Source organism: Ceratotherium simum, chromosome 7, assembly GCF_057802395.1.
Source record: "Ceratotherium simum simum isolate JZ-2026a chromosome 7, ASM5780239v1, whole genome shotgun sequence".
NCBI lineage: Eukaryota > Metazoa > Chordata > Mammalia > Perissodactyla > Rhinocerotidae > Ceratotherium > Ceratotherium simum.
Window position 1 is genome coordinate 9,003,927 of NC_141906.1, and position 27,893 is coordinate 9,031,819.

Here is a 27,893-nt window from a genome sequence, read left to right on the forward strand (position 1 = left end):
ACATTTCACTCATTTATTTATTTATTCTCTCATTTAATATTGATTGTGAATTTCACAAGGCAGGAGCTTTTACTCATTTATTCATTTCTTTACTCATCCACTCAGTAGATACACTGTTACTAGGGAGAACAAAGTTTTAAGAGCCTAGTACAATTAAGCCGTGTTTCAATATTTGCTTGTTTATTTATATTACAAGGGAATAACTACCATAAGTTTTAGAAGTAGTATTTGGTCACCATGGCTATGCAACAGATTGGATGTTCTAAATATAAATTGCTAAAAGTTTAAATGCACTAAACAGTTCAACCTCTTTTGTCTCAAAGTTTGCAATTTTGAAGTAGAAATAAGAAAACTGACCAACATAGATGGGGTTGTGAGAGAAGTTAACGATGCTATAAAACAGTAAGCAAAAAGAGTGCTGTAAGGAAAAAGAAAAGACATGTACTAAAACTAAAATTGTTCCTAGGATGTCTATGGATTTCTTTTTATTACATGAGTCTACAAGAATCAGAGGATTCAGGTATTCCAGAAAAAAGATTTCTAAAAACTAGAGACCTTTGCCTTAGGCCTTATAGGTTGTGCCTAAGTAGGACTTGACCTTTTTTACATATAAGAAGGAATACAGTTAGTACCAAATTATTCATTTATTCAACTGATATTTGAATACATACCATATGCCTAACCCTGGAACTATGGAGATGAGAGCCATGGTGTCTGCCCTAAAGAAGTATACAATCTGGTGATGAGATTGGCTTATAAACAATTATAACCATGGAGGCACACACAATGAAAAAGTGCCTGAACATCAAGGACCACGTGTGTTCATATTTAAATCCCCATTGTCCTGAACAGGACCTGTCCCAGGGCAGAAACTTGAAAAAATACTTGCGGAATTAACATTAAAGTAGAAATAAAATGAAACAATTAAAGTTCTGAAAGACATATGGATGACCATCTTACATTGTCTTGGAGTAGAGAAGGTTTTTCTAAAGAAACACATGAAACAAAAAAGCTATAATAGAAAGTTTAATGACCCAGGTACGTATAAATTAAAACTTCTATTGACTAGGAACAAGCTCAAATACAAATGACATTTGAAAAAATATTTGCAATTTATGTGGCAGACAAAGGGTTACTGTGTTTATTATATAAAAACAACTGTAAATTATTAAAATCAAACACTTCAAAAGGCAAGGAAAGTCAATGTTCAATAAATATTAAAAATGTTCAATCTTACTTGTAATTAAGTAACTGCAAATAAAAACCACAATAAGATAGCATTTTTATCTAATAAACTGTAAATGACAAAAAAATTTCCAATCCCTAAGCTTATCCAGGATTGGAAAACAAGAAAACCCATACAATGCTTGCGGGAATTTAAACTGGTGCAACGGTTGCGTAAGACAATATGGAAATATATAGCAAAGATTTAAAATTGTATTTATAATTCCCCCCAGCAACTAATAATTTATTTTTAGAAGATAGTTGTACAAGTACAAAAAGATCTTTATTCCAGCATTATTTATAATGGTAAAAAAGTTAGGGCCGGCCCAGTGGCACAGTGGTTAAGTTTGGCGTGCTCTGCTTCGGTGGCCCAGGTTCGCGGTGTGGGAAATCGAAATGTCCCTTTACCTTGATTATTTTCTCTGATGGACATTGACCTCCCCCACTAATTGCCTAAAGAAATTTAACTCTGGGTATGGACAGACTGGTGGGGTCCTCACTAAGCCCATTCTTTTCAAAGATCTGTTTACCAAATATTTACATTTGTAAAGGTATCTCCCTCTGTGTACTAAGAAGAGGGTGGGATGACCTTATCTCTGGAAACTCTTATCAAGACAGAAGAAGAGGACTTAAATCTACATACTCTTGATTACTATGATTTCTGTCTCTCCAGCCACATTCTCTATAGGTGGCCCTGTAAAGAATTGCCTGACTTTCCCTATGTAAATTGTCTTCTTCCCCTCTGAAATCTCAAACCACTACCCCGCCCCCCAACATCCTCCTTTCTCTTTAGCTAAACATGATATTTAAGATGAGAATCTCTGCCATTTTGTTGAGAAACTCGGTTTCCCTGGTTTCTCCCATGTATACATGTTATTAAACTTGGTATTATTTTCTCCTGTTAACTTGTCTTTTAATTATTTGTCCAGCCCTAAGAACCTTAAGGGAAAGGGCGGAGAGGGATTCTCCCCCTTCCCCAGGGCAGGTTTGGATCCCAGCTGTGAACCTACACCACTCACCAAGCCTTGCTGTGGTGGTGTCCCACATACAAAATAGAGGAAGATGGGCACAGATCTTAGCTCAGGGCTAATCTTCCTCAAGTAAAAAAAGAAAGATTGGCAACAGGTGTTAGCTCAGGGCCAATCTTCCTCACCAAAAAAAAAAAGTAGAAGTGATTGGGTTCTGGTCCAAGATGGTGACACAGGAGGCTTCTGAACTCACCTCCCATGGACATATCAAATCTACAACTACACACAGAACAATTCCCTCTAAAAGAAATACAAAAACTAGCTGAGTGACTCCTACATATCAGGCAAATGAGAAAAAAATCCACATTGAAATGGGTAGGAAAGGCTAAGACATACTGCCTCCACAAACCCACCCCCCAGCACAGGACATACAATTGGGAAGGAATTCACAACTCCCAGTTCTGCCTGAGGAGTGAAGGATGTGGACCCAACACTTAGCATCCCAACTTTTAAGACTTCCACCAGAGGGATGGGCCCCCAAAACACCCAGCTCTGAAAGCCAGTAGAGCTTGCATCCATAAGACTCACAAGACTACGGCAAACAGAGAAACAGTTCTTAATGGGCTCATGAGGACTCACCATGGCTATTCCCAGAGGGCTCGGTGCAGAGATAGTAGGCAGAAAACTCTCATCTCCCAGTCTTTCCTTGAAAGAGGCCTATCTGCATATCTTTTTGTGTGTGTGAGGAAGATCAGCCCTGTGCTATCATCTGCCAATCCTCCTCTTTATTTTTTTTTCTTTTTTTGCTGAGGAAGACTGGTCCTGGGCTAACATTCGTGCCCATCTTCCCCCACTTTATATGGGACGCTGCCACAGCATGGCTTGCCAAGCGGTGCGTTGGTGCGCGCCTGGGATCAGAACCGGCGAACCCTGGGCTGCTGCAGCAGAGCGTGTGCGCACTTAACTGCTTGCACCACTGGGCCGGCCCTCTATCTGCATATCCAAAAAAGCTGCAGCCCGAGGGTCAGGCTCCTAATTTAGCACACATCTAGAGGTCTACAGCAGGGGAGGCTTGCAGGAACTATCTCAGGTTCTCCCTTTATCCTACTCCACTCTACTGGTATCTCCCCAAAGGAGCTTGTGTGCACGTCTGCTGCTCCAGCTTTAGCGGCTGCCGCCCAGGGGATACACCCCTTGATCACTTGGCTCTGGCGGCCAGTTAGGGCTTGGATTTGTGGGTCCCACAGAACTGTAGAAAACAAACACACAGTTCTTAACCAGCTATCCTCCCAGCACAGAGGCTGCTGTCAGACAGACACATCTCCCAGCCTTTCCCTAAAAGAGGCCTATTTGCATATCTTAAAAACGCTACAGCCTGAGGGTCAGGGTTCCAATTCAATACATCTCAGGCTGACCGCAATCCTGTCCAGAGACTGGGGACACCAGCAGGAGCCATCTTCACACTCTCCTCTGCCCCGCTCCAGGTCACCACTGTCTCTCTGAAAACAGCTTGTGCACACATCTGACACCACACCTTCACGGCAGCCACCCAGGGCACACACCCATTGATCACCTGGCTTTGGTGGCCAGTGGGGCTTGGGTGTATGGGTTCAACGGGACCTTAGCAAAGAAACAGTTTTTAACTGGTTATCTCCCACAGGGCTCAACACAGAGGCAGCAGACAGAAATACCCGTTTCCCAGTCTTTCCCCATAAAAGGCTGATTTGCATATCTTAAAAGCTGCAGCCAGAGAGTCAGGCTTCTAATTTAACACACATCTAGAGGCCTACTGCAATCCCCTCCAGAGACTGGGAAGGCAAGTGGGAGCCATCTTTGCACTCTCCTTCTGCCCCACTCCAGATCACTGGTGTCTCCCTGAAAACAGCTTGTGAACACGTCTGGTACCCCAGCTTTAGCAGCTGCTGCCCAGGGGACACAGCCCTTGATCATCTGGCTGTGGTGACCAGTGAGGCTTGCATTTGTAGGTTCAATGTGACTATAACAAAGGAACAGTTCTTGACTGGCTTTCCCCCCAAGGCTCAATGCAGAGTCAGCAGACACAAATACGATCTTCCAATCTTTCCCTCAAACAGATCTACTTACATACTTTAAAAGCTGCTGCCTAAGGCTCCAGCTTCCAGTCAGCCTGCATCTAGGTGCTGACTGAGATCTTCTCCTTTGGGGACACTGACATGTCTTAGCACATCTCCACATACTGGAAGCCACTAAGAACAAAGAAGGCAGCTTGTACAATCACAGAGGGCTGAGAGATAACCAAGAGTTCAGGCTGGGCTGATCAATAAGATTCACCTCCTACACCAGCTCACTCCGTCAAGACTGGGAGAGGTAGTTGTTTTATCCAATGTGCAGAAACCAACACAGAGAGGCAGGGTAAATGAAGAAACAGAGGAATATGTTCCCAACAAAAGAATAAGATAAATCCCAGAGAAATATCTTAATGAAACAGAGATAAATGATTTGCTTGATGAAGAGTTCAAAATAACGGTCATAAAGATGCTTACCGAAGTGAGGAGAACAATGTGTGAACACAGTGAGAATCTGAACAAAGAGAGAGAAAATATATGAAAGTAATGAACAAAAATCATAGAGCTCAAGAATACAATAAGTGTACTGGAAAATTCAATGGACAGGTTCAACAGCACACTACATCAAGTGAAGAAAGAATCAGCAACCTTGAAGACAGGGCAGTGGAATTCATCCAATCAGGGGAGCAAAAAGAAAAAAAGAATGAAAAAGAGTGAAGTTAGCTTAAGGGACATATGGAACAATACCAAGCAGACCAACATTCTCCCAAGAGAAGAGAGAGAGAAAGGGGCAGAAAAGTTATTCAAAGACATAATGGCTGAAACCTTCCTTAACATGGGGAAAGAAACAGATATGAGATCCAGGAAGCCCAGAGTTTCAAGTAAGATGAATCCAAAGAGACCAACACTGAGACATATTATAATTAAATGGTCAAAAGTTAAAGACAAAGAGAGAATCTTACAAGTAGCAAGAGAAAAACAATTTGTTATGTACAAGGAAACCCTCATAAGACTATTAACAGATTTTTCAGCAGAAACTTTGCAGGCCAGAAGGGAGTGGCATGACATAGCCCAAGTGCTGAAAAAAAAAAATTGCCCACCAGGAACACTCTACCCAGCAAGTTGTCCTTCAGAATTGAAGGAGAGATAAAAAGTTTTCCAGACAAGCAAAAGCTGAAGGAGTTCATCACCACTAGAACAGCCTTACAGGAAATGTTAAAGGAATTTCTTTAAGCTGAAATGAAAGGGTGCTCATTAGTAACATGAAAACATATGAAAGTGTAGATCTCACTGGTAAAGGTAAATACATAGTTAAATTCAGAATACTCTAGTATTGTAATGGTGGTGGGTAAATCACTTATAAATCTAGTATGAAAGTTAAAAGACAAAAAGTAGTAAAAATAACTATAACCATAATAAATGGTTAATGGATACACAAGATAAAAAAATGTAAATTGTGACATCAAAAACATAAACCATGGGGGGAAAAGAAAAAATATAGAGCTTTAGTATGCATTTGAAGTTAATTTGTCTTAGATTATAATAGATTGTTATAACTATAAGATGTTTTATACAAGCCTCATGGTAACCACAAAGCAAAAACCTATAATAGATAAATAAAAGATAAAGAGAAAGGAATCTAAGCATACCATTACAGTTAATCATCATATTCCAAAGGAAGAAAGCAAGAGAGGAAGAAAGAAGCAAAGGAATTACAAAACAGCCAGAAAACAATTAACAAAATGGCAATAGTAAGTCCACACCTATCAATAATTACTTATGTAAATGAACTAAATTCTCCAATCAAAAGTCATAGAGTGGCTGAATGGATTAAAAAACAAGACCAAACTGTATGCTGCCTATAATAGGCTCACTTCAGCTTTAAGGACACACACACACACTGAAAGTGAAGGGACAGAAAAAGATATTCCATGCAAATGGAAACCACAAGAAAGTAAGGTTAGCTGTACTTATATCAGACAAAATAGACTTTAAAACAAAGACTGTAATAAGAAGCAAAGAAGGTCACTATATAATGATAAAGGGGTCAACCAAACAAGAGGATATGACACTTGTAAAGATGTATGCACCCAACAGATGAGCACCTAAATATATAAAGCAAATATTAACAGACCTGTAGACAGAAATAGACAGCAATATAATAATAGTAGGGGACTTGAATACCCCACTCCCAACAATGGATAGATGATCCAGACAGACTATCAATAAAGAATCATTGGATTTAAACTACACATTAGACCAGATGGACTTAACAGACACTGACAGCACATTCCATCCAACGGCAGCAAAACACACATTCTTCTCAAGTGCACTTAGAATACAGTCCAGGAAAGAACCTATCTTTGGGTCACAAAACAAGTCTTAATAAATCTAAGAAGCTTTAAATCATATCAAGAATCTTTTTCAACCACAGTGGTATGAAACTAGAAATCAATTATAAGGAAAAAACCTGGAAAATTCACAAATATGTGGATATTAAACAACATGCTAGTGAACAACCAATGGGTCAAAGAAAAATCAAAAGAGAAATCAAAAATATCTTGAGATAAATGAAAATGGAAATACAACATACCAAAAACTTGTGGGATGCAGCAAAAGCAGTTCTAGGAGGGAAGTTCATAGCAATAAACTCCTACATTAAGAAACAAGAAAGAACTCAAATAACTTAACTTTAGACCTCAAGGAACTAGAAAAATAAAGACAAACTAAGACCAAAGTTAGCAATAGAAAAAAATAACAAAGATCAGAGTGGAAATAAAGACTAAAAGACAATAGAAAAGATCAATAAAACTAAGAATTTTCTTTTTAAAGATAAGCAAAATAGACAAAATTTTAGCTAGACTGATCAAGAAAAAAAGAAAGAGGATTCAAATTAAAAAATCAGAAGTGAAAGAGGAGACATGACAACTGATACCACAGAAATACAAAGGATAATAAGAGACTACTATGAACAATTATATGCCAACAAACATAGACAACCTAGAAGAAATGAATAAATTCCTAGAAACAAACAACCTACAAAAACTGAATCATGAAGAAATAGAATATCTGAACAGACCAATTACTAGTAAGGATATTGAATCGGTAACCAAAAGCCTCTCCACAAAGAAAAGTCCAGGACCAGATGGCTTCACTGATGAATTCTACCAAACATTTAAAGAAGAATTAATGCCAATCCCTCTCAAACTCTTTCAAAAAATAGAAGAGAAGGGAAGTCTTCAAAACTCATTTTATGAGGCCAGCACTACACTGATACCAAAGCCTGACAAAGACACCACAAGAAAAGACAACTACAGGCCCTACCTTTTTTCAATTCTATGAAGGATGAGAGAAATGAGGAAGCACCAGAAGAAAAGGCTGAAGCTAGCAGAGGTTGGTTCATGAGGTTTAAGGAAAGAAGCTGTCTCTATAACATAAAAGTGCAAGGTGAAGCAGCAAGTGCTGATGTAGAAGCTACAGTACATTATCCAGATCTACCCAAGATAATTCATGAAGGCAGCTGCATTAAACAACAGATTTTCAATGTAGATGAAACAGCCTTATATTGGAAGAGGATGCCATCTAGGACTTTCATAGCTAGAGAGGAGAAGTTACCACCTGGCTTCAAAGCTTCAAAGGACAGGCTGACTTTCTTGTGAGGGGCTATTGCAGCTGGTGATTTTAAGTTGAAGCCAATGCTCACCTACCATTCCAAAAATCCTAGGGATCTTAAGAATTATGCCAAATCTACTCTGTCTGTGCTCTATAGAGGGAACAACAGATCCTGGACGACAGCATATCTGTTTACAACATGGTTTACTGAATATTTTAAGCCCACTGTTGAGACCCACTGTTCAGAAAAAAGATTTCTTTCAAAATATTACTGCTCAGCGAAAATGTGCCTGGTCATCTAAAAGCTCTGATGAAGATGTACAATGAGATTAATGTTGTTTTCATGCCTGCTAACACAACATCCATTCTGCGGCCCATGGATCAAGGAGTAATTTCAACTTTCAAGTCTTAGTATATAAGAAATACATTTTGTAGGCTACAGCTGCCATAGATAGTGATTCCTCTGATGAATCTGGGAAAAGTAAACTGAAAACCTTTGAAAAGGATTCAACATTCTAGATGTCATTAAGAATATTCGTGATTCATGGAAAGAGGTCAAAATATCAACATTAGCAGAAATTTGGAAGAAGTTGATTCCAACTCTCATGGATGACTTTGAGAGGTTCAAGACTTCAGTGGAGGAAGTAACTGCAGATGTGGTGGAAATAGCAAGAGAATTAGAATTCCAAGTGGAGCCCGAAGACGTGACTGAACTGCTGCAATGTTGTGATAAAATTTTAACGCATGAGGGGTTCTTTCTTATGGATGAGCAAAGAAAGTGGTTTCTTGAGATGGAAGCTACTCCTGGTGAATATGCTGTGAAGACTGTTGAAATGATAACAAAGGATTTAGAATATTACAGAAACAGTTGATAAAGCAGTGACAAGGTTTGAGAGGATTGACTCCAATTGTGAAAGAAGTTCTACTGTGAGTAAAATGCTGTCAAACAGTATCATATGCTACAGAGAAACTGTTCACGAAGGGAAGAGTCAATCGATGCGGCAACTTCATTGTTGTTTTATTTTAAGAAATTGCCACAGCCGCCCCAAGCTTCAGCAAACACCACTCTGATCAGTCAGCAGCCCTCGACATCGAGGCAGTATCCTCCAGCAACAAGCTTATGACTCTCTGAAGGTTCAGATGATGGTTAGCAATACTTTTTTTAGCAATGAAGTATTTTTTAATTAAGGTATGCACATTGTTTTTTTAGATATAATATTATTGCATACTTAATAGACTATAGTATAGCATAAACATAACTTTTATATGCACTAGGAAACCAAAAAATTTGTGACTCACTTTATTGCAATATTCACTTTACTGTGGTGGCCTGGAACCAAACTCACAATATCTCTGAGGTGAGCCTGCATTGCAAAGCCATAATAATCAAAACAGTATGGTACTGTCACAGAAATAGCCACATGGACCCATGGAATATAATCAAGAGCCAGAATTAAACCCATACATATACGGTCAACTAATATTTGTCAAGGGAGCCAAGAATACTCAATGGGGAAAGGATACTTTCTTCAGTAAATGGTTTTGGGAAAACTGGATATTCATTTGAAAAAGAACAAAATTGGACCCCTATCTTACAACATATACAAAAATTAACTCAAAATGGATTAAAGACTTGAGCATAAGACGTGAAACCATAAACTTCCTAGAAGAAAACACAGTGAGTAAGCTCTTTGACATCCATCTTGGCAATGATTTGCTAGATTTGACATAAAAGCTAAGGCAACAAAAATAAAAATAAACAAGTGGGGCTACAGAAAACTAAAAATCTTCTGCACAGCAAAGAAAACCATAAACAAAATGAAAAGGCAACCTACAGAATAGGGGAAAATATTTGTAAATCATATATTTCATAAGGGATTAACATCCAAAATATATAAAGAACTAATACAACTCAACAGCAAAAAAACAATAAGATTAAAAAATGGGGGGCCGGCCCCATGGCTTAGCGGTTAAGTGCGCGTGCTCCGCTACCGGCGGCCTGGGTTCGATCCCAGGCACGCACCAACGCACCGCTTCTCTGGCCATACTGAGGCCGCATTCCACATACAGCAACTAGAAGGATGTGCAACTATGACACACAACTATCTACTGGGGTTTTGGGGAAAAAAAAAGGAGGAGGATTGGCAATAGATGTTAGCTCAGAGCCAGTCTTCCTCAGCAAAAAGAGGAGGATTGGCATGGATGTTAGCTCAGGGCTGATCTTCCTCAAAAAAAAAAAAAAAAAAAGGAGAACCCCTGCCTCAAAAAAAAAAAAAAAAGATTAAAAAATGGGCACAGGATCTGATTAGACATTTTCCTGACAAAGACATACAAATAGCCAACAGGTACACAAAAATGGTCCTCAATATCACTAATCATCGGGGAAAAGAAAATCAAAACCACAACGAGATATCACCTCACACCTGCTAGAATGGCTGTCATCAAGAGGACAAGCCTTGGCGAGGATGTGGAGAGAATGGAACTCTTCTGCACTGTTAGTAGGAAGGTGAATTGGTACAGCCATTATGGAAAACAATATGGAGGTGATTCAAAAAATTAGAAATAGAACTACCATATGGCAGCAATTCCACTTCTAGGTATATATGCATCAAAAACAAAATCACTATCTTGAAGTGATATCTGCACTCCTATGTTCATTGAAGTGTTATTTACAATAGCCAAGCCATGGAAACAACCTAAGTGTCCATCAATGGATGAATGCATAAGGAAAATGTGCTATATATACACAGTGGAATATTATTCAGCCAAAAAAAAAGACGGAAATCCCGCCATTTGCGACAATACGGATGGACCTTGAGGGTATTATGTTCAGTGAGATTAGTCACACAGAGAAAGATAAATATTGTATGATCTCATTTATATGTGGAATCTAAAAAAAAATAAACTCATTGAAACAGAGTACAGATTGGTGCTTGCCAGAGGCAAGGAGTGGTGGGTGGCGGAAATAGGTGAAAATGGTCAAAAGGTATAAACTTCAAGTTGTATAATAAGTTCTGGGGATGTAATGTACAGCATGGTGACTACAGTTAAAAATACTGTGTTGTATATTTGAAAGTTCCCAAAAGAGTGGATCTAAAATGTTCTCATCACAAGAAAAGAAGTTTGTAACTAAGTGAGGTGATGGATGTTAACTAAACTTATTGTGGTGATCATTTTGCAATATATACACATATCAAATCATTATGCTGTACCCTTTAAACTAATTCAATGTTATATGTCAATTATATCTCAATAAAACTGGAGGGATAAAGGTGGAAGTGATCTAAATGTCCAACAATATAGGGCCGGCCCGGTGGCGCAAGCGGGTGGGTGCGTGCGCTCTGCTGCGGCGGCCCGGGGTTCGCTGGTTCGGATCCTGGGTGTGCACCGATGCACTGCTAGGCAAGCCGTGCTGTGGCGGCGTCCCATGTAGAGTGGAGGAAGATGGGCATGGATGTTAGCCCACGGCCAGTCTTCCTCAGCAAGAAGAGGAGGATTGGCAGATGTTAGCTCAGGGCCGATCTTCCTCACAAAAAAAAAAATAAATAAAATAAAAAATAAATGTCCAACAATAGAGAACTGGTTAGATACAGTGTGATAAATTCATAAAAGGCAATTTTATTCAGTCATAAATACACACATGCGCGCGCACACACACACACACCCATCCATAAATTTATTGCTATGGAAGGAGTCTCATCACTCACTGTTTGTTGAATAAGAAACTAGGCTTAAAACTATGTATATTATTATATCATTTATGTAAAATTATGTGAACACACGTGCCCATAAACATAGAGTAAAAGATTCTGAAAAATCACGGCCAAAATAATGATTCTATTTCTGGTAATTTTAACATTATCTTCTTCCTGCTTCTATATACTGCTTCAATTCCCTATGATGGGTATGTATTTTCATTATAAATAAACCAAAAAGAAAAAAAAAATCTCCTACCCTCCAGTACAAAGCATAGTACGTGTTATTTTCAGGTCTCAACCCCTTGGATTAATGTTTTTTCTTAACCTGGAATATTTTTTCTTCTCGTCTAGTCTGCCAACTCATCCTTTGATTCAGTTTAATTGTTTACTAGTTGTTACTAGAACAGACAGCCTTGAAGTTCTGTTTTCATAGTATTTGGCCAAGATCCTCAAAAACTAAAGCTAAATCAATTCGCCGCTAGAATAAACTTTTCTGAAAGAACTAACTTACGGCAGCACTCTTCAAAATACTTACAGTGATGCTGGCTGTTCCACACATGGCTGCTCCTCGATTTGTGATGAAATGTAAGCTGGTGTTGGTGCATAACCTCTCCCAACGAAAACAGCTGAAAACCACTACATTTGTTGTAACGTGTGTGCCTATCATTCACTTCTGACTCCAAGTAATGGTAGAGGCAGGATTTGGCAGCTACATGATGAAGAGATGTCCCCATACCAACTTACCAAACTCAGGGTTGCTGCAGAATTGTTAGTAACATTTCTCTGCCCTCTGTTCCCTCTTTGAATCTGGGCTCCTTTCTTCAGACCACAGCAGCCAAGCAGAAGTGACCGAGACCCATAAATCCCTCTGCTTCACACACACACTCACAAATTTTGGTGTCTTTTTGCCTGGATCAAGCTACCCTTGCTCCCTTGCCCAGTTTTTAAATGCACGTATTTGTGTTTGTTAAAGATTTTTTTTAATTGGAAAGAAAAAAAGTCTATTTCTTCCCAGAATCTCCTGAATTTTGGGACACGTTTTAGAAGTCCTCAGACTCCTCTTGCTGAGTTGCTCTTACAGAAAATATTTCCCTCACGACATGATGGTAAGAAGAACTTCACAACACTCCTGCTTCCCACGTGAAATGAAAAAGACGAACCACCAGGCCAGTTCCAAAATTAAGGGGAATTCCACTTTATATGGAAGATTTTTAACAAATGTTCCAGAAGCTGAAACTAGAATTAGACGCTGGGAATTCAGACTCAAACACTGATTTTAAGCCCTCAGCAACTTTTGATTCTTCTGCCAGTTTGTATCCACGACTCAAAATCTTGCAGCCACCAAATATTTATGTTTATTCTCTCCTGAATTAAGTACTTACTGAGTTTTTACCAAAGTGCTGGGAGATAGTGTGAGCTAAATACATATGAAGTTTCAAAAATCATATTGTCTCCCAAAGAAACGAGCAAATGATTAATAGAGACCATTTTTTGGACCAAGGACTGAAGACCACTGAGTGGACTCCATCAGTGTACTGATGCTAGCAAAGACACACAGATCCAAAATCACCTTTGGTATAAAGGTATGCCATCTCTATATGTTATACAGATGGGTCATATAACACATAACCCGGAGAAAGCTGTTTTTTGTGTGACTATTTACTCACCCCAAATTCCCATGAATATTGCGAAGAACACTGTTGACTCATTATCAAATAAATGGGAGACCTATAAAAACAACAATAACATCACAAAGACTACTTAGTATCAGATGCACTGCAAAAGGAGGGAAATTCCAAGTCTTTTCAACATCCCACAATGCATCCATACCTTTGAAGCCAAACACGTAGTATTTAGTCTCCAATAATCACACACGAGATCACAGAGTGGGCACATGATGATCTGACCTCCAATCTGAGGGTCACAGATTTCAGTGCTGCAGAGGGAACAGCAAAGTTGTTTTAAAAGTCATATGTGTTTCCGTGCAAGTCCAAAGCTGTTCTTATCAGAACAACTGTTTACACAGCCCCTCACAAATGGCAGAAGGGGCAATGAAGCAGCAATTTCTGTAGCAAGTCAAGTCAGGCTTTGAAGCGCAGAATCTTTAGAGCTGATCATTAAAAACAGATTTTCCATAAAGCACCAGATGAGGGGTAGCTGCTATGTTTGGGTCTTTTTCAGAAATACGAATTATGTGCTGCCATAAGGAAACAGTCTGAAACAAATGCCGGGGAAATAACAACAACAGGTCAGTTAGCATAAGATCACGACACTCTCTCTATGCCACCAACTCAGCTCACTTACCTGCTTGATGTATCGTTCATTGATAACAAGCCGTAAATAAAACAAGCTAAGCCGACTACAGCTGCAAAGGTCAGCATCTCTGTGTAATATCCGAGAAAGACAAAATAGATGCCAATTTTTTCCCCAAAATAATTCCTATGAAAGAGGGCAAAAATAGAATCAGAGATTGGAAGAATGATAGTGCAGGGACCCTTGGTTTTGTATTCAGACAGGCCTGTGTTCTCATTTTGGATTCACTGCTCTCTAGCCCTGTAATTCTGGTCACGTTACTATACTCTCTGAACTCTAGCTTCTCCTTCATAAAATGCAGGAGACGCTTATCTACAGAATTGGTGTAAGGACTAAAAGAGATAACACATGTAAGGAGGAAGTCAACTGAGCAGAAGTTTTAATTTTGAAACAATATGGTAATTTGAAAGCTTCTAAATTTTAAAGACTTTAAATGTTTTACAATAAACTGCAGAACATTCTGCAATGTAACTTCTACCAATTAACTTAAATCAAAATCACATTCACAATCTGCACCGACCTTTGCTTTATCTCTCTCTAAAACTGAAGGTACTCTGACCACGATATGCGAAAGCGGTCGTGTGTGTTAACTGCCATTTTCCTTCAAGTCTGGATTTCTGATGGATGCTTATAGAATTGTGAGACGGGTAACAAACCAAGGAATTAAAAATGACTGCTTAACAAGTGTTCCATAAAATATACAGTTCAGTTCTTGCTTTACAAAGAGTTGAAAAGTGACAGCATTACTTGGAATAAATGTTCAAGTATTACAATCAAGTTTTTTTGTTTTTTTTTAAACCAAGTCCCCCTTAAGGAATCCCTCAAGGAATCAGAGAATGTAGTTCTCTCTGCCTCAGAAAACTAGGGATTTTTAAAAAAACAGGTTCATCCTCCTCCTTATTAACATAGAGCTTAGCTCACCAAATCCCTGAAGGCTTTCTACAGTCTCCTAGGCGAACAGATGTGATCCCTCTTGGGTTCACACAGCACACTATATATAAATCTATTAGCACTTAATGTTAAATTGTAATTTCCATAGATGATCAAAAAGCAGGCAACTCGGAACAGAAAGGGTATAAACTTAATTTCCCAATGAGAAGATTTTTAAGTATTTTTCTTATATTCAATATCAATTTTATTGTACCTCTCCTTCTTCAGTTTTCAAATTTGCTAATCTTTTCTACTTAAATAGGCGTCTTTCTGCTTATACCACCTTTCATTCTTTCCAGTGATAATAAACATTTTTGCATTGTTGTTTTCCTTTGTTCTGCTCTTCAAATCACTGTAAACTTGAAATTGAATTATAATTCCATCACATGCCCTTGTTAATTTGCCATTCACAACTTCCTAAGGTTCACTCACACTTAGATGAGTGGACTTGCTTTTTTCCTTTTTTTTTTTGCTGAAAACTATAGCAATTACTGTAAAGAAAGCAAATACTGCAATAGTGAATAACATAAAATCTAAAAAAAAGGATAAAAATATTTGATTTGTGGAATTTACTATTCACCATGTCTATTTCCATTTGAAGTTTTAAAAGTTACAGAATCAATAAATTTTTGAAGGTAAAACATCAATATTACTACCATAGATTTAACCTAAAAATTCTTCAGAAATTCACAAAGAACTGGATATTTCAATATCCAGTTAAAGAACCACATTTTCTCCCTTTCAAATTACAAGAATCTTATTTCTTGAGAATTTAAAAAAAACGTCCTCAAGAACTGCAGACCTTTAATTAGTATTAAAAAGATTCTCAAAAAGAGAAATCCTCAGATGAGCATTTATTATATATGGAATTGTAGAAATTATTTTACTAAACTTTGGGCTTGGGGATCTTAACAATAACAGATTAACAACTAAACCATCTCTTAAGAGTGCAAAAAGATAGAGACTGTCTTAGATTTCTATTATCGTAAAAATGTATACATTATTAAAAGAACATTTAAGGTGTTAAATTATCTTATTATTCATTACAAAGAAAATGAGAGAAATCTAATAATATGAGACACTCTAAAAAGACTGAAATAGGGCCGGCCCGGTGGCATAGCAGTTAAGCATGCACACTCCGCTGCAGCGGCCCTGGCTTTGTGGGTTCAGATCCCGGGCGCGCACTGATGCACTGCTTGTCAAGCCATGCTGTGGCGGTGTCCCACGTAAAGTAGAGGAAGATGGGCACAGATGTTAGCCCAGGAACAATCTTCCTCAGCAAAAGGAGGAGGATTGGCATTGGATGTTAGCTCAGGGCTAATCTTCCTCACACACAAAGAAAGACTGAAATATGAGTAGAATCCTTTCTTTTAAGTATTAATTTTTTAGAAAAATGTGCCTTATATTTACACCTATGGTATTTCTTAACCTCTCCATCTCACTTACTAGACTTGGAACTCATCTGTGGCCCCATACCATCTAACACAACATCTGATGGTAGAAGACATTCACTAATACTGGTTGTGAGATCTTGTGAGAAGGCACTGGTCTAATTTTGTATTCCCAGGACTTAGAACCTAGTCTGAGACCTAGCAAATAATCAAAGGAATGATGATATAACTGAGCTGAATACAGGCTTGAGGAATGAATGAACAAATGCAAACATTTGGTCTAAAGAGATTCATTTTTATAGTGAATTCATGGACATTTGAGAAACTTAGCTATTACACTGTCTTGGCATTTTAAAAGCACCATTATATTCACTGTAAATATATTTATTGTAAGCTATTTGCTATATAGCAGTATATCAATTTTATTTCTAAGTATTAAGCCACCCAAAATAGGTGCTATCAAAAGAAAAATTATATGGAGCTCTTAAATTGGAAAGAAAAAATAGGATTAGAGGGCATATAAAATTCAAGACTGATACACCAATGATGGCAACCTTGGCATTCCCATTTTTCTTGAAAAAATATAATCTATTATGATAAAATGATCAGTGCTGAAAAGGCAGTAAAACTGTTTACAAAGATTTGGATATGGAATTTAAGTTTGGTGTAGAGATAACATAAAATATGTGAAATCTAGGAATTCAAATTCCTATATTCTAAATCTCTTTCTAGGCACCCCAAGTCATCCTGTCTTTCCCTTTGGTTTTTAATCCTCCATATCCAATCACCCACTAGGTCCAATAAATTCCGTCATAAAAACCTTTTTCTAATCCACAGTGTCCTCTCTTTCCTGTCACCAGTGACTTGGATATGACCTTCACTATCTATTACTGGAAAATTTTAATAGCCTCCTCACTTCCCTAATTTCAGTCTTGCATCCTTCTAAACTACCTTCCCTGTTTCCAACAGGGTGATGTTTCTAGAGAAAAAATTGAACGATGTCCTTTTCCTCCTTCACAGGTTTCCTCCCTTCATCTTAGCGGTGTTCTTCACGATTTTGTTTCTGATAAACATTCATCAATCTCACCTGCTACTACCCCTAAACGAAGAACTCAACGCACACGCTCTTCCTCAGCTCAGTGCTCGGGACATGTTCTCTCTGCCAGGGTAGTCTTACCTCCCTTGTTCACCTAGCAACCTGCCACTTGTCTCTCAAGACACAGCTCGAGAAGAAGAGCTGAGAACCTCTCCCTCAGGTTGTCATAAAGGCAGGTGCTTTCTCCTCTGTGCTCTTTCATGAGTATCACTCTGCTCTAATTCTTATGCATTTGTGTGTCTTCCTGCAAATATATTCATGTTAGGAAACCACGTTGTGATTATCTTTGTAGTCCTAGCTTCCTGCCTGATATCTAGTGATGCTTAATAAATGCTCATTAAAGGAACGTGTGCATTGTAATTATGCATCTGTGGACAATTTCCTTCTCTTTCTAAGGATATTTTTATTTTTATCAAGTTTTCCCACAAAATCTTCCCCAAAACCATAAAATCAACAAGGAGAGGAAATAAAACCACACCTGATACAGGCCTTCAGCATCATGACAGAGAACACCATGATCTTCAAATGACCTGTAAGTAAAGAAATAAAGCCAATTCCAACAGAGCACCTGCCACCTGCTGCCACAAACCTGAGGTACAGAGAGCACTGAAGAAGACGCTTATGAAATGATAGGGAAAAAAGGTAAAGTAGGGTAGAGACATTAGACAAACACAGACAAAATAACCCCTGGAAAAACAGTCTCACTAAATGCCATAATACTGACCACATGTTGGGACCTGGTCATTCATAGCATTAGCTAAAAGGAGGAGATCTGAAAATGAGCAAGACTGGAAGTCGCAGCCTCAGAAAAGCAACGTTTCTGGGGAAAAATCAGATATAAAGGTGGTACTCCTTAAAGGTGTGGCAGTAAAGAGAAAGAAGGAAACAAGAGGGATAGTTAGGATCTCGTAGAAATGAAGAAATAGCACATGACAACCACACACCATCAGCCATAAAAGAAACGGCATGGAATAAGAAAGATCGAACCAAAGAGGGAACTCTAATGCCAAAAACTCTGTGAACTAACACAAATAGAAAAAAGCAGACCATGTCTACACAAAACTATATTTAAAAAACTAAAAATGTGAAATAAATGATTTCAGCTAATGAAAATTTTCCCAAAAGACCATGAGAAATACTGTAATAAAGCACTACAAACTGAATTAAATGTTCTCACATAAATAATTACAAATAGAAGAAAATACCAGAAAGATAAACATAAGAAGAAAAGTGGAGAAAAACAGTAATAAACAAAAAAAAGAAGTAAACTCCCAGAAAGACAGGAAAAAGAAAAATCATATAAAATCATATCGGAACTGATGCTGAAATTATGAGGTATTCAAGAGAGAAGAATGAAAGAATTAAGTGAAAAATCTAATAAAAGACAATAAGAAAAATAGGAAACCTATAAAAAGAATGAAAATGACACAAAGAAGTAAAAAGGGTCTCAGAGAAATTGTTTGATATGAAAACAGGCAAAAGAGACCAAAAATGCATATAATTGGAGTCCAAAGAAAACAATCAAAACACTGGAAAAGAAATAATAATTTAAAATTATAACCCAAGAACACTTTCCACTTTGGAAAGTGTTCTTTTTCCAGAAAAAAACAAAAATAGAAGCTACATATTGAAAGGATCCAGGAGGATCCAGGCAAAACTGACTTAGAACAATCAATTCCAAGACATAATATGTTAAAACAACCAGACTTTAAAACAAACAAACTCTCAAAGCCGCCTGGCAAAATGATAAGGTAATGTACAAGGGCAAAAGGATTTCCTACACGAGGCATTTCCACTAAGATCGGGAACAAGACAAGGACACTCACTATCTCCACTGTTAACATTGTTCTGAAATTATTAGCCAATGCAAATACACAAAAGAAAATAATTAGAGATATAGGAATTGGTAAAGAAAAAATAAAATATTTCTACTTAAAGATGACATGATAATATACCTGGATAGCCTCAAAGAATCAATGATAAAACTAATTCAAATAAAGAATTCATCAAGGCATCAGAATATAAAATTAACACACAAAAATCAATAGCATTCAATATATAAATAATAACCAGCTAGAAGATATAATGTAAGAGAATACATAATTTATAATAGCAAAAAAACCATAAAATATTTAGGATTAAATTTAAGAAAGTTTCATAACCTACACAAAGAAAATTCTACAACACTCTTGAAAAACCCAAAAGTAGGCTTGAAAAAAATATACCTTTTCCTTGACATACATTTCCCTTGATTAGAATGTCTCAATATCATCAAAATATCAGGCTTACCTAAGTTTATTTATAAACTTAATGTAATCCCCATAAAAATACCAATAATCTTTGTTAATAAAGAGCTAAGGAAGTTGATCCTGAAGTTTATATGGAAGAATAAACATACAGAATGCAAAAGGAAACACTGTAAGAGCTATGATGAGGTATTAGTCCCACTAGATATTAAAACATACTATAGCACAGCTGCTATAATTAAAACAGCCTGGTACTGGTACACGAATAGTTAGCAAGATAAACAGATTAGAACAGAACAGCCAGAAATAAACTCAACTGCATAGAGAAATCTAGTATATGATAAAGGTGGTACCTCAAATCACTGGGGCAATGATGAACTTTCTTATAAATGGCGTTGGGACAAAGTAGATAAAATCAGATCTATTCCTCACAATAACATGCAAGAATAAGTTCCAAATGGATCAGGAATCGAAACATATAAAAAAAAAAAAACTATGCAAATAGAAGAAAATGTGGGTGAATTCCTCTAAAACTTGTGCATATAAAAAAGCATTCTGTCACTAAAAATCCAAACGCAATTAAAAAATTTGACAAATTTGACTTCATGTAAAAAAAAAATACTTCTACAGAGCAAAAACCAACCAACCAACCAAACAAACAAAAAACTCCATAAGCAAAGCTGAAATACAAATGACAAACTTGGAGAAAATACCAGGAATATATATCACAGATAAAGTGTTATAAATCCTCAGTATATAAAGAATTTATAAACATTGAGAAAGAAGATAAAAATCCTATAGAACAAAATATGAATAGATAATTCATTAAAAAAGATACAAAAATGTCCCTTAACACACAAAAAGTTCAACTTCATTCATAATAAGAGAAATGCAAATTAAAATACACAAAAATATCATATCTCATCCATCAGCTTAGCAACAATTAGAAAACTTGACAGTGCACTCTGTACTTTCATACATTGCTGGTGAGAATTCCAAATGGTCCAATCCCAGTGAATGACTACATATGCATTTACTGGGTGACCCAACAATCTTACATACGGAGATTCACCCTGAAGATACACTCCCAACAACACAAAAATACATATGTATGTGGTTATTCACTGAAGCATCTTTTTATAATTACGAAACACTAGAAACTACCTAAATGTCCAAATACACATACTGATGTACCATGAAGCCATAAAATGGATGAGAAATGCCTCTATGAATTCATATGGATTGATCTTCATGATTTATTAAGTGAAAACAGCCAAGTGCAAAAGAGTCTATATGAGAATGCCACTTTTTTTTTAACAGTGAAGGAGAAATTTTAGCTAATACATATATCTGCTTCTTTTTATAAAAATAAACACAGGAAAGATTAAGCAGAAAACCATGAAATTGGTTGGCTCTAACGAATAACAGGAGAAGAAGGCAGCTGGTGCTGGTATCGCACAGGAGGTTTGAGGGGGCCAGTTCTTCAAGTGTTGGGAAAATTGCAAATTGCATTCAGCTGCAGCAACAGGCAAGCATGGCCACAGCCAGTAAAAGAAGCATTGATGGGGGAAATGCTCACAGGAAGCAAACAGGAAACCCATTAAAAACAATGAAAACAAACCCCTTCCTCCTCCTCCAGTCTTTCAGGCTCCTCAGTGCCTCTTTCTGGCAGAGCCTAACAGTGAGCCAACAGGCAAAACGTGTACATACATGTTTTGTATGTACCATACAAACTCGGGTTTTCAGAGTTCCAGCCTCAATTTCACAAAGCAAATTATAGAAAAGTGGGCTGGAGCTTAATAACTGGCACATGGCACAAATGAGATCCCACTAAGTATGAAGCCAGTATTTCACTATTCAATTGCCACTTCCTAGCTGCACAACTTAGCCCCCATCTCTTGCCTCGTTTCCTTCCCAGTCTCCTGGGGAATCCCCAGATGCGTCTCACCTATACTAGGAATATCTTTGGGGGACAGCTTTCAATACTGTCTCCAGGCCACTGTTTAAGGATCTCAGCTCTTCCAAGCCAGGGGTGCTCAATTCTCCAAGGAGAAGTTCTTCCTCCCCCCTCTGAGTTTCTTCACCAAACACCATCCCATCCCCCATCCCAGAAGGTAAATCCTCTTGGAGGAGTGGGTTTTTTTTAGTCAAACTGATTGGGGTATAATTCACATACAATAAAATATACCTGGCTTAAGCATATTGTTCAATAAGTTCAAATGCACACACTCTTGTAACCACCACCACAATCAACATACAGAGCATCTCCATCATCTCCAAGGCTCCCTTGTACCCCTTGTAATTAATCTCTTCCCCAACATCCAGATCTGGGAAACCACTACTTTGGTTTGGGTCCCTATAGTTATGCCTTTTCCAGAAAAATGTTTTATAAATGGAAACATAAGAGTATGTAGCCTTTTGTGGCCCGCTTCTTTTCTTTACCCTAATGCTTTTCAGATTCATTCCTCATGTTGCATGTATTAGTAATTTACTTCTTTTTATTTCTGAGAAAAAAATATACTGTACGAATACATAATAATTTGTTTATCCATTCACCAGTTGATGGACGTTCGGGTGGCTCCCAGTTTTTTATTGTTATAAGTTAAGTAGATATGAGCATTCAAGTAATGGCGTTTCTGTGGATACATGCTTCATTTTTCCTTAGCGAAGACTTAGAAGTGGAATTGCTGGGTCATATAGAAAGTGCATATTTAATTTCATAAGAAACTGTCAAACTGTTTTGCAAAGTTGTGATACCGGCTCAAGACAAGGTTGACATAAGGGAAGCCATACTGTAGAAAAGAAAAACCCTATTGTACCTTTGAATGACCTCTGACAAACTAACCCAGCTGGATCTGCACCCTCCAGGAGATCTACCTGCTCTGTAGATTTTATGACCCCTGCTTGTGCCTGTACCTCCCAGCTGCGATAAGATGATAACTTTGCTTTTTGAGTTCCTTAGGAATGTGATGACCCGCGAACAGCGAATCTATGCTGATAGCCATCATCAGTGAAAACTGAAAGACCTGGTGTGGCACTCCCAGTCTGTAACACCAGAGAGTCAACATTCCTAACCCCCCCAATAACCTAATGGCCTATATAACTGCTGTAAGATTTCGTGCCCCCTTAAGCTGGTTCTTTTGGACATGAGTCGGCCATCTTCCCTCTTGCTAGCAACCTGTAATAAAAAAGCCCTTTCTCTCCTACCAGCTTGCCTCTTGACTATTGGCATGTCTTGCAGCGAGCAGAAGGCCCCACATTGGGTGGTAATAGTTGCTATACCATTTTGCATTCCCACCAGCAATGTTTGAGATTTCAAGTTGCTCTGCCTTCCTGTCAGCATTTATGGTTGTCCATCTTTTAGATTTTAGCTATTCTAGTGGGTGTGTAGTGCTATCTCAATGACATTTTAATTTTTGTTCCTCTAGTAGATAAAGATGTTGTTTGTATTTTGATGTACTAATTGGCCATCCATAAATAGATTTCTTTATTGAAGAATCTGTTATAATCTTTATGTCCATTTTTAATTATTTTGTATTATTATTGAGTTGTAAGAGGTCCTTAAATATTCTGGTTAAGAGTCCTTTATTGATAACGGTTTGCAAGTATTTTCTCCACTCTACGGTTTGCCTTTTTATCTTTGTAACAGCATCTTTTAAAGTACAGACATTATTAATTGTAATGAAGTCAAATTTATCCATTTTTTAAATTGTGCTTTTTGTGTCTTATCTGAAAAGTCCATGCCTAACTCCAGGTCACACAGATTTTTCTCCTATATATTCTTCTAGAAGTTTTGTAGTTTTAGTCCTTATACTTAGTTCTCTGATCCATTTCAAGTTGGTTTAAATTTTTGTACAGGAAAGGGTCAAGATTCATGTTTTTCATATGGATATCCATTTGTTCTAGCATCATTTGTTGAAAGGAATATCCTTTCCCCAATGAGTGACCAGATACCTTTGTTGAAAATCAATTGACCATATATGTCAATACGGATCTATTTCTGGTCTCTCCTTTTATTGAAGTTTTAATTTGGAAATAATTTCAAATATATGGAAAAGCTGCAAGAATAACTCAAATAACATCCATATACCTTTTAATTTATTGTAAAATTTTATTTATTGTAAAAATATTGCTCCATTTGCACTCTCTCTCCATATATATATTTCCTTTTACAACTATACATATATATATATAAAAAACTATCTTTTTCTGAACCCTTTGAAAGTAAGTTGGTTGAATATATTATGGTCCTTTGCCCCTAAATACTTCATTGTCTATTCCTAAGAATAAGGATATTATCTTACATAACCACTGAAAAGAAACCCCAGGGATAATAGCTGTTTTCTGCAACTGCTACATAGTGTTTTCTTTTTTGCCTTTTCAGTTACCTAGTTTAAAACTTTACACCTAGTTATCAATTCTTTACACTAAACTTTGTTAAATACTTAAATTTATTTAAAAAATTCTCTCACACTGAAATGGAAAAACAGTATAACTTGCTATAAATGGAAAGTTATTATAATAATAGAATGAAAAACTTTAAAAGTTACTAAATTTAAGCTAGATGCTGACATCTCATCAAATAGCTGAGCTTCCCCTCTGTTGTAAAAGGAGATTAGCCGAGCGCTAACCAGGTACACCCGCACGGACCTGTGATATATATAATGTGTCTGTGTATATCCAGGGTTACAAATGCAAACCTTTGGGGAACACTTATAGCAGAAACATCTGTAGGCAGAAACAACTGCTGGTGAATAAATACTCTCAATATATTCTGAACAATGTAAAATATGTAAAGCTTCCTTTTGACAACTTCACGTCTTTGAAGATATACTATGAAAATATTCTCCAAGGACACAATGTCTGCCAATGTTCTTAGCAGTATTGATTGTAATAGTGAAAAATTGGGGACAGCATAATGTTTTTCAATACAAAAACAGATAAATGAATTACGCAAAATTTATAATATGGCACTCTGTGTTCGGTTAAAAAGCATGAGACAGATCTGTGTGTATTCACAGGGAAGGGTACCAATACTAGATTATTTAGTGAAAAAAGAAAATCTCAGCGAAAAAGTAAATAACGATGCCACTACTCTAGGAGAAAAAAAATGTTTTTCTGTATGTGTTTTATTATGCATGCACCTAAAAATAAGACTGAGCAGATATTACCAAATCAAGAGTAGTTACTTCTGCAGAGTTCAATGGAGGTGAAATTTCACTTAAAACTTCACACATCTCTTTATTAGTTGAACTTGTTTTTGATAAATGTGCTACTTTTATAATTTGAAAAATTAAATGACCATTATTCAAAACAATTAAAACGTCCATCCAACAAAGAGTTCATATAATGATTTACAGAAAGCACCAGTTTATAAATGCTGTCTTTTATTTATTCTTAGAAATTTCCCCTCTTATTTGCCTTAAACGAAACCGTTAAGATAACATTTCAATTGATTTGGATGTATGCATTGAAATCAGTCTACTTGAAAGGATGGTGTCCTGCTGTGCAAGCACAGCGGTACAAACATAAATCATCAAGTAAAAGATATTGCCTGTGAGGAAGAACTCATAATCCTGGAATGGGAAGTGAAAGCTGCCCTGAAAGCACTGGCAAGAAATAAGTCTCCAGGGGAGACAGGATAGCGATAGACTTATTTCAAGCCACAGAGACTGAATCTGTCAAAATCCTAACAAGAATATGCCAACAAATATGGGAAACAAAACAGTGGCCTACAGACTGGAAACAATCAATACACATCCCAATCCCCAAGAAAGGAGATGCCAAGGAGTGCACTAACTATAGGACCATTGCTCTAATTTCCCATGCAAGTAAAGTGGTGCAACAAACGTCTTTACCTCATATGGAGCAAGAAATGCCTGATATCCAAGCTGGATTTCGAAAAGGGAGAGGCACAGGAGATCTAATTGTGATTATTCATTGGCTACTGGAGTGCTCCAAAGAATTTCAGAAAGTTAGTCTGTTGTATAGATGACAGTAAAGCCTTTGACTGTGTGGATCATGAAAAGCTATGGGCTGCTCTGAAAGAAATGGGCCCTCGGCACTTGATTGTCCTGATGTATAACCTGTATTGTGGACGAGAAGCCACTGTCAGGACAGAATATGGAGAGACAGAATGGTTTCCTATAGGCAAAGGTGTCAGACAGGGTGCATTTTATCTTCCTATTTGTTTAATCTGCAAGCAGAACGTATCATATGAAAAGCTGGGCTAGACTCAGACAAAGGAGGAGCGAAAATTGGCAGAAGAAACAGCAACAATCTAAGATACGCAGATGCCACCATCTTACTGGCAGAAAGCAGCAATGACTCGAAACGACTTCTGACAAAAGTGAAAGAAGGAAGCGCCAAAGCAGGACTGCATTTGAACATCAAGAAGACAAAAATCTTGACTACAGAAGAACCACACAACTTTAATGTAGACGATGAAGACACTGAAACTGTTAAAGATTGTGTGTACCTTGGTTCAGTCATCAATTTAAATGGAGACAGCAGCCAAGAAATCAAGGCTGAGACTTGGAAGGGCAGCAATGAAAGAATTAGGAAAGATCGTCAAGTGTCAGGAAGTGTCATTAGAGGCAAGATTATCCACCCTCATATTCCTAATTACTATGTATGGGTGCAAAACTGGACGGTGAAGAAGGCTGACAGGGAAAAATGGATTCATCTGCCATACGGTGTTGGAGGAGAGCTCTATAGATACCCTGGGCTGCCTGAAAGATGAACAAGTGGGTCCTAGAGGAAATTACACCTGAACTCTCTCTGGAGGCAAAAATGGTAAAACTGAGGCTGTCCTATTTTGGGCACATCATGAGAAAGCAGGATTCTCTGGAAAAGCTAATAATGCTGGGGAAAGTAGAAGGCAGCAGGAAAAGAGGAAGACCAAACATGAGATGGATTGACTCCACAGAGGAAGCCATAGGCATGAGTCTACAGGAGCTGAGTTAGGCTGTTGAGGACAGGACATGGTGGACACCACTCATTCACAGGGTTCCCAGGGGTCGGAGCCAACTTGCCGGCACATAACAACAAACAGCAACCAGAGGTCAGTGATCTGACTGATCCTTTACTGAAATCATACCCGGAGTCTCCTAACAGCCTGTATGTATGTGGTATTGTTATGGTTCAAAGCAGGAACCTGCAACCATAGTCTTCTTGCTTAGCTAAGAAAACTGTCTAAGGAAATAGGCTAAGAGCCTGGAACTCAGACAGGGTCAGATACTAAGCCTGTCAATTACTTGAGGCAAAAGATTAAAAAAAAAAAAAAAAGGAATTGAGGTTATACAATAATTGTCATCACAGCTCTCTGAGATCAACACATACACACCAACACCCATATACAACCTTTCTGCTATCTTCTAAACTCCTGGACTCAGAAAAAACAAAACAAAACTAGCACATATTAAGCACTAAGTGCTAGCCCCTATGCCAAAAGCTATACATCTCATTTAACTATCAGATAAGCTCATAAGGAGTACTGCTATTCCCTTTTTACAGATGAGCCTCACAGATTTTAAGTAACTTGACCAAGTTTATACAGCTCCTAAGAGGAAGAACTTGGATTTGAACCCACCTGCGTAAATACCAAGGCCAACCTCTGAACCACCGGGCTATCTCCACACAGTGGTTTAGAGCGTTCTGGCAACAGCATTCTGCTCACAAATGAACGACTAAATGATAGTGTACATATCAAACTGGGAAGGTGTAAAATGTAGTGGGTGAAAATAGAGGTAAAAAGAATCAATATGATGCCAGTGTAAATAAAAATAACATCATCAAGTTTTAATCAGTTTGATCATGTGTAAGAAACTTACCTAACCAAATCTAAAGGCTGCTCCTTGTAAAAGTAGGAAAATCGAGCCCAGTTCTGGCGAAGTGTATACCTTTCATTGACAGGGTTAGGAGGTTCTGACGGCTTCCAGTATTGACCCTAGAGATATTCAAGAAGAAAGGACTTGAACGACAGAGCAAAAGACAAGGGGGAAGTAAATGAATACTGTTTTCATAAGAAGGTTAGTAAATGAAGCAAATGTTCCCTTTTACTTCTAGATTTGGATTTTCATATTCCGTTGGTGTGGAATTTTTTACTAACATCTGCAATGAACTATAGAACTGTGATTTATTTACTAAATTCTGGCACCCAGTTATTTAAAAATACAAGTTAAAGTTTGAGACCTTGCCTTTACTCAAGCTCTTCCTTTCACCTGAATGCCCTTTCTTCTCTACTCAAATTCTAATATAATAGTCATGGCTCCGGGATTCATATAACTATGCAACTGGCTAAGACTTTAGAAACAGGCTAACACTTTCATTTTACAGATGGAAAAATTAAACCCCAAGCAAAGTTAAGTG

At 37.6% G+C, this 27,893-nt stretch overlaps 1 protein-coding gene across 2 annotated transcripts in view; it reads right to left on the reverse strand.

The window, feature by feature from the left end:
• ANO5 (anoctamin 5) overlaps positions 1 to 27,893 on the reverse strand; it is a 107,679-nt gene that overhangs the window by 30,385 nt on the left and 49,401 nt on the right. For both annotated transcript variants that reach the window (XM_087433084.1, XM_087433085.1), the window contains exons 8-11: positions 27,356 to 27,471; positions 13,852 to 13,986; positions 13,378 to 13,483; positions 13,215 to 13,275 (exon numbers count right to left, since the gene is read on the reverse strand). In XM_087433084.1, the coding sequence (XP_087289210.1) occupies positions 13,215 to 13,275; positions 13,378 to 13,483; positions 13,852 to 13,986; positions 27,356 to 27,471 (418 nt within the window). The remainder of the gene's footprint in view (positions 1 to 13,214; positions 13,276 to 13,377; positions 13,484 to 13,851; positions 13,987 to 27,355; positions 27,472 to 27,893) is intronic.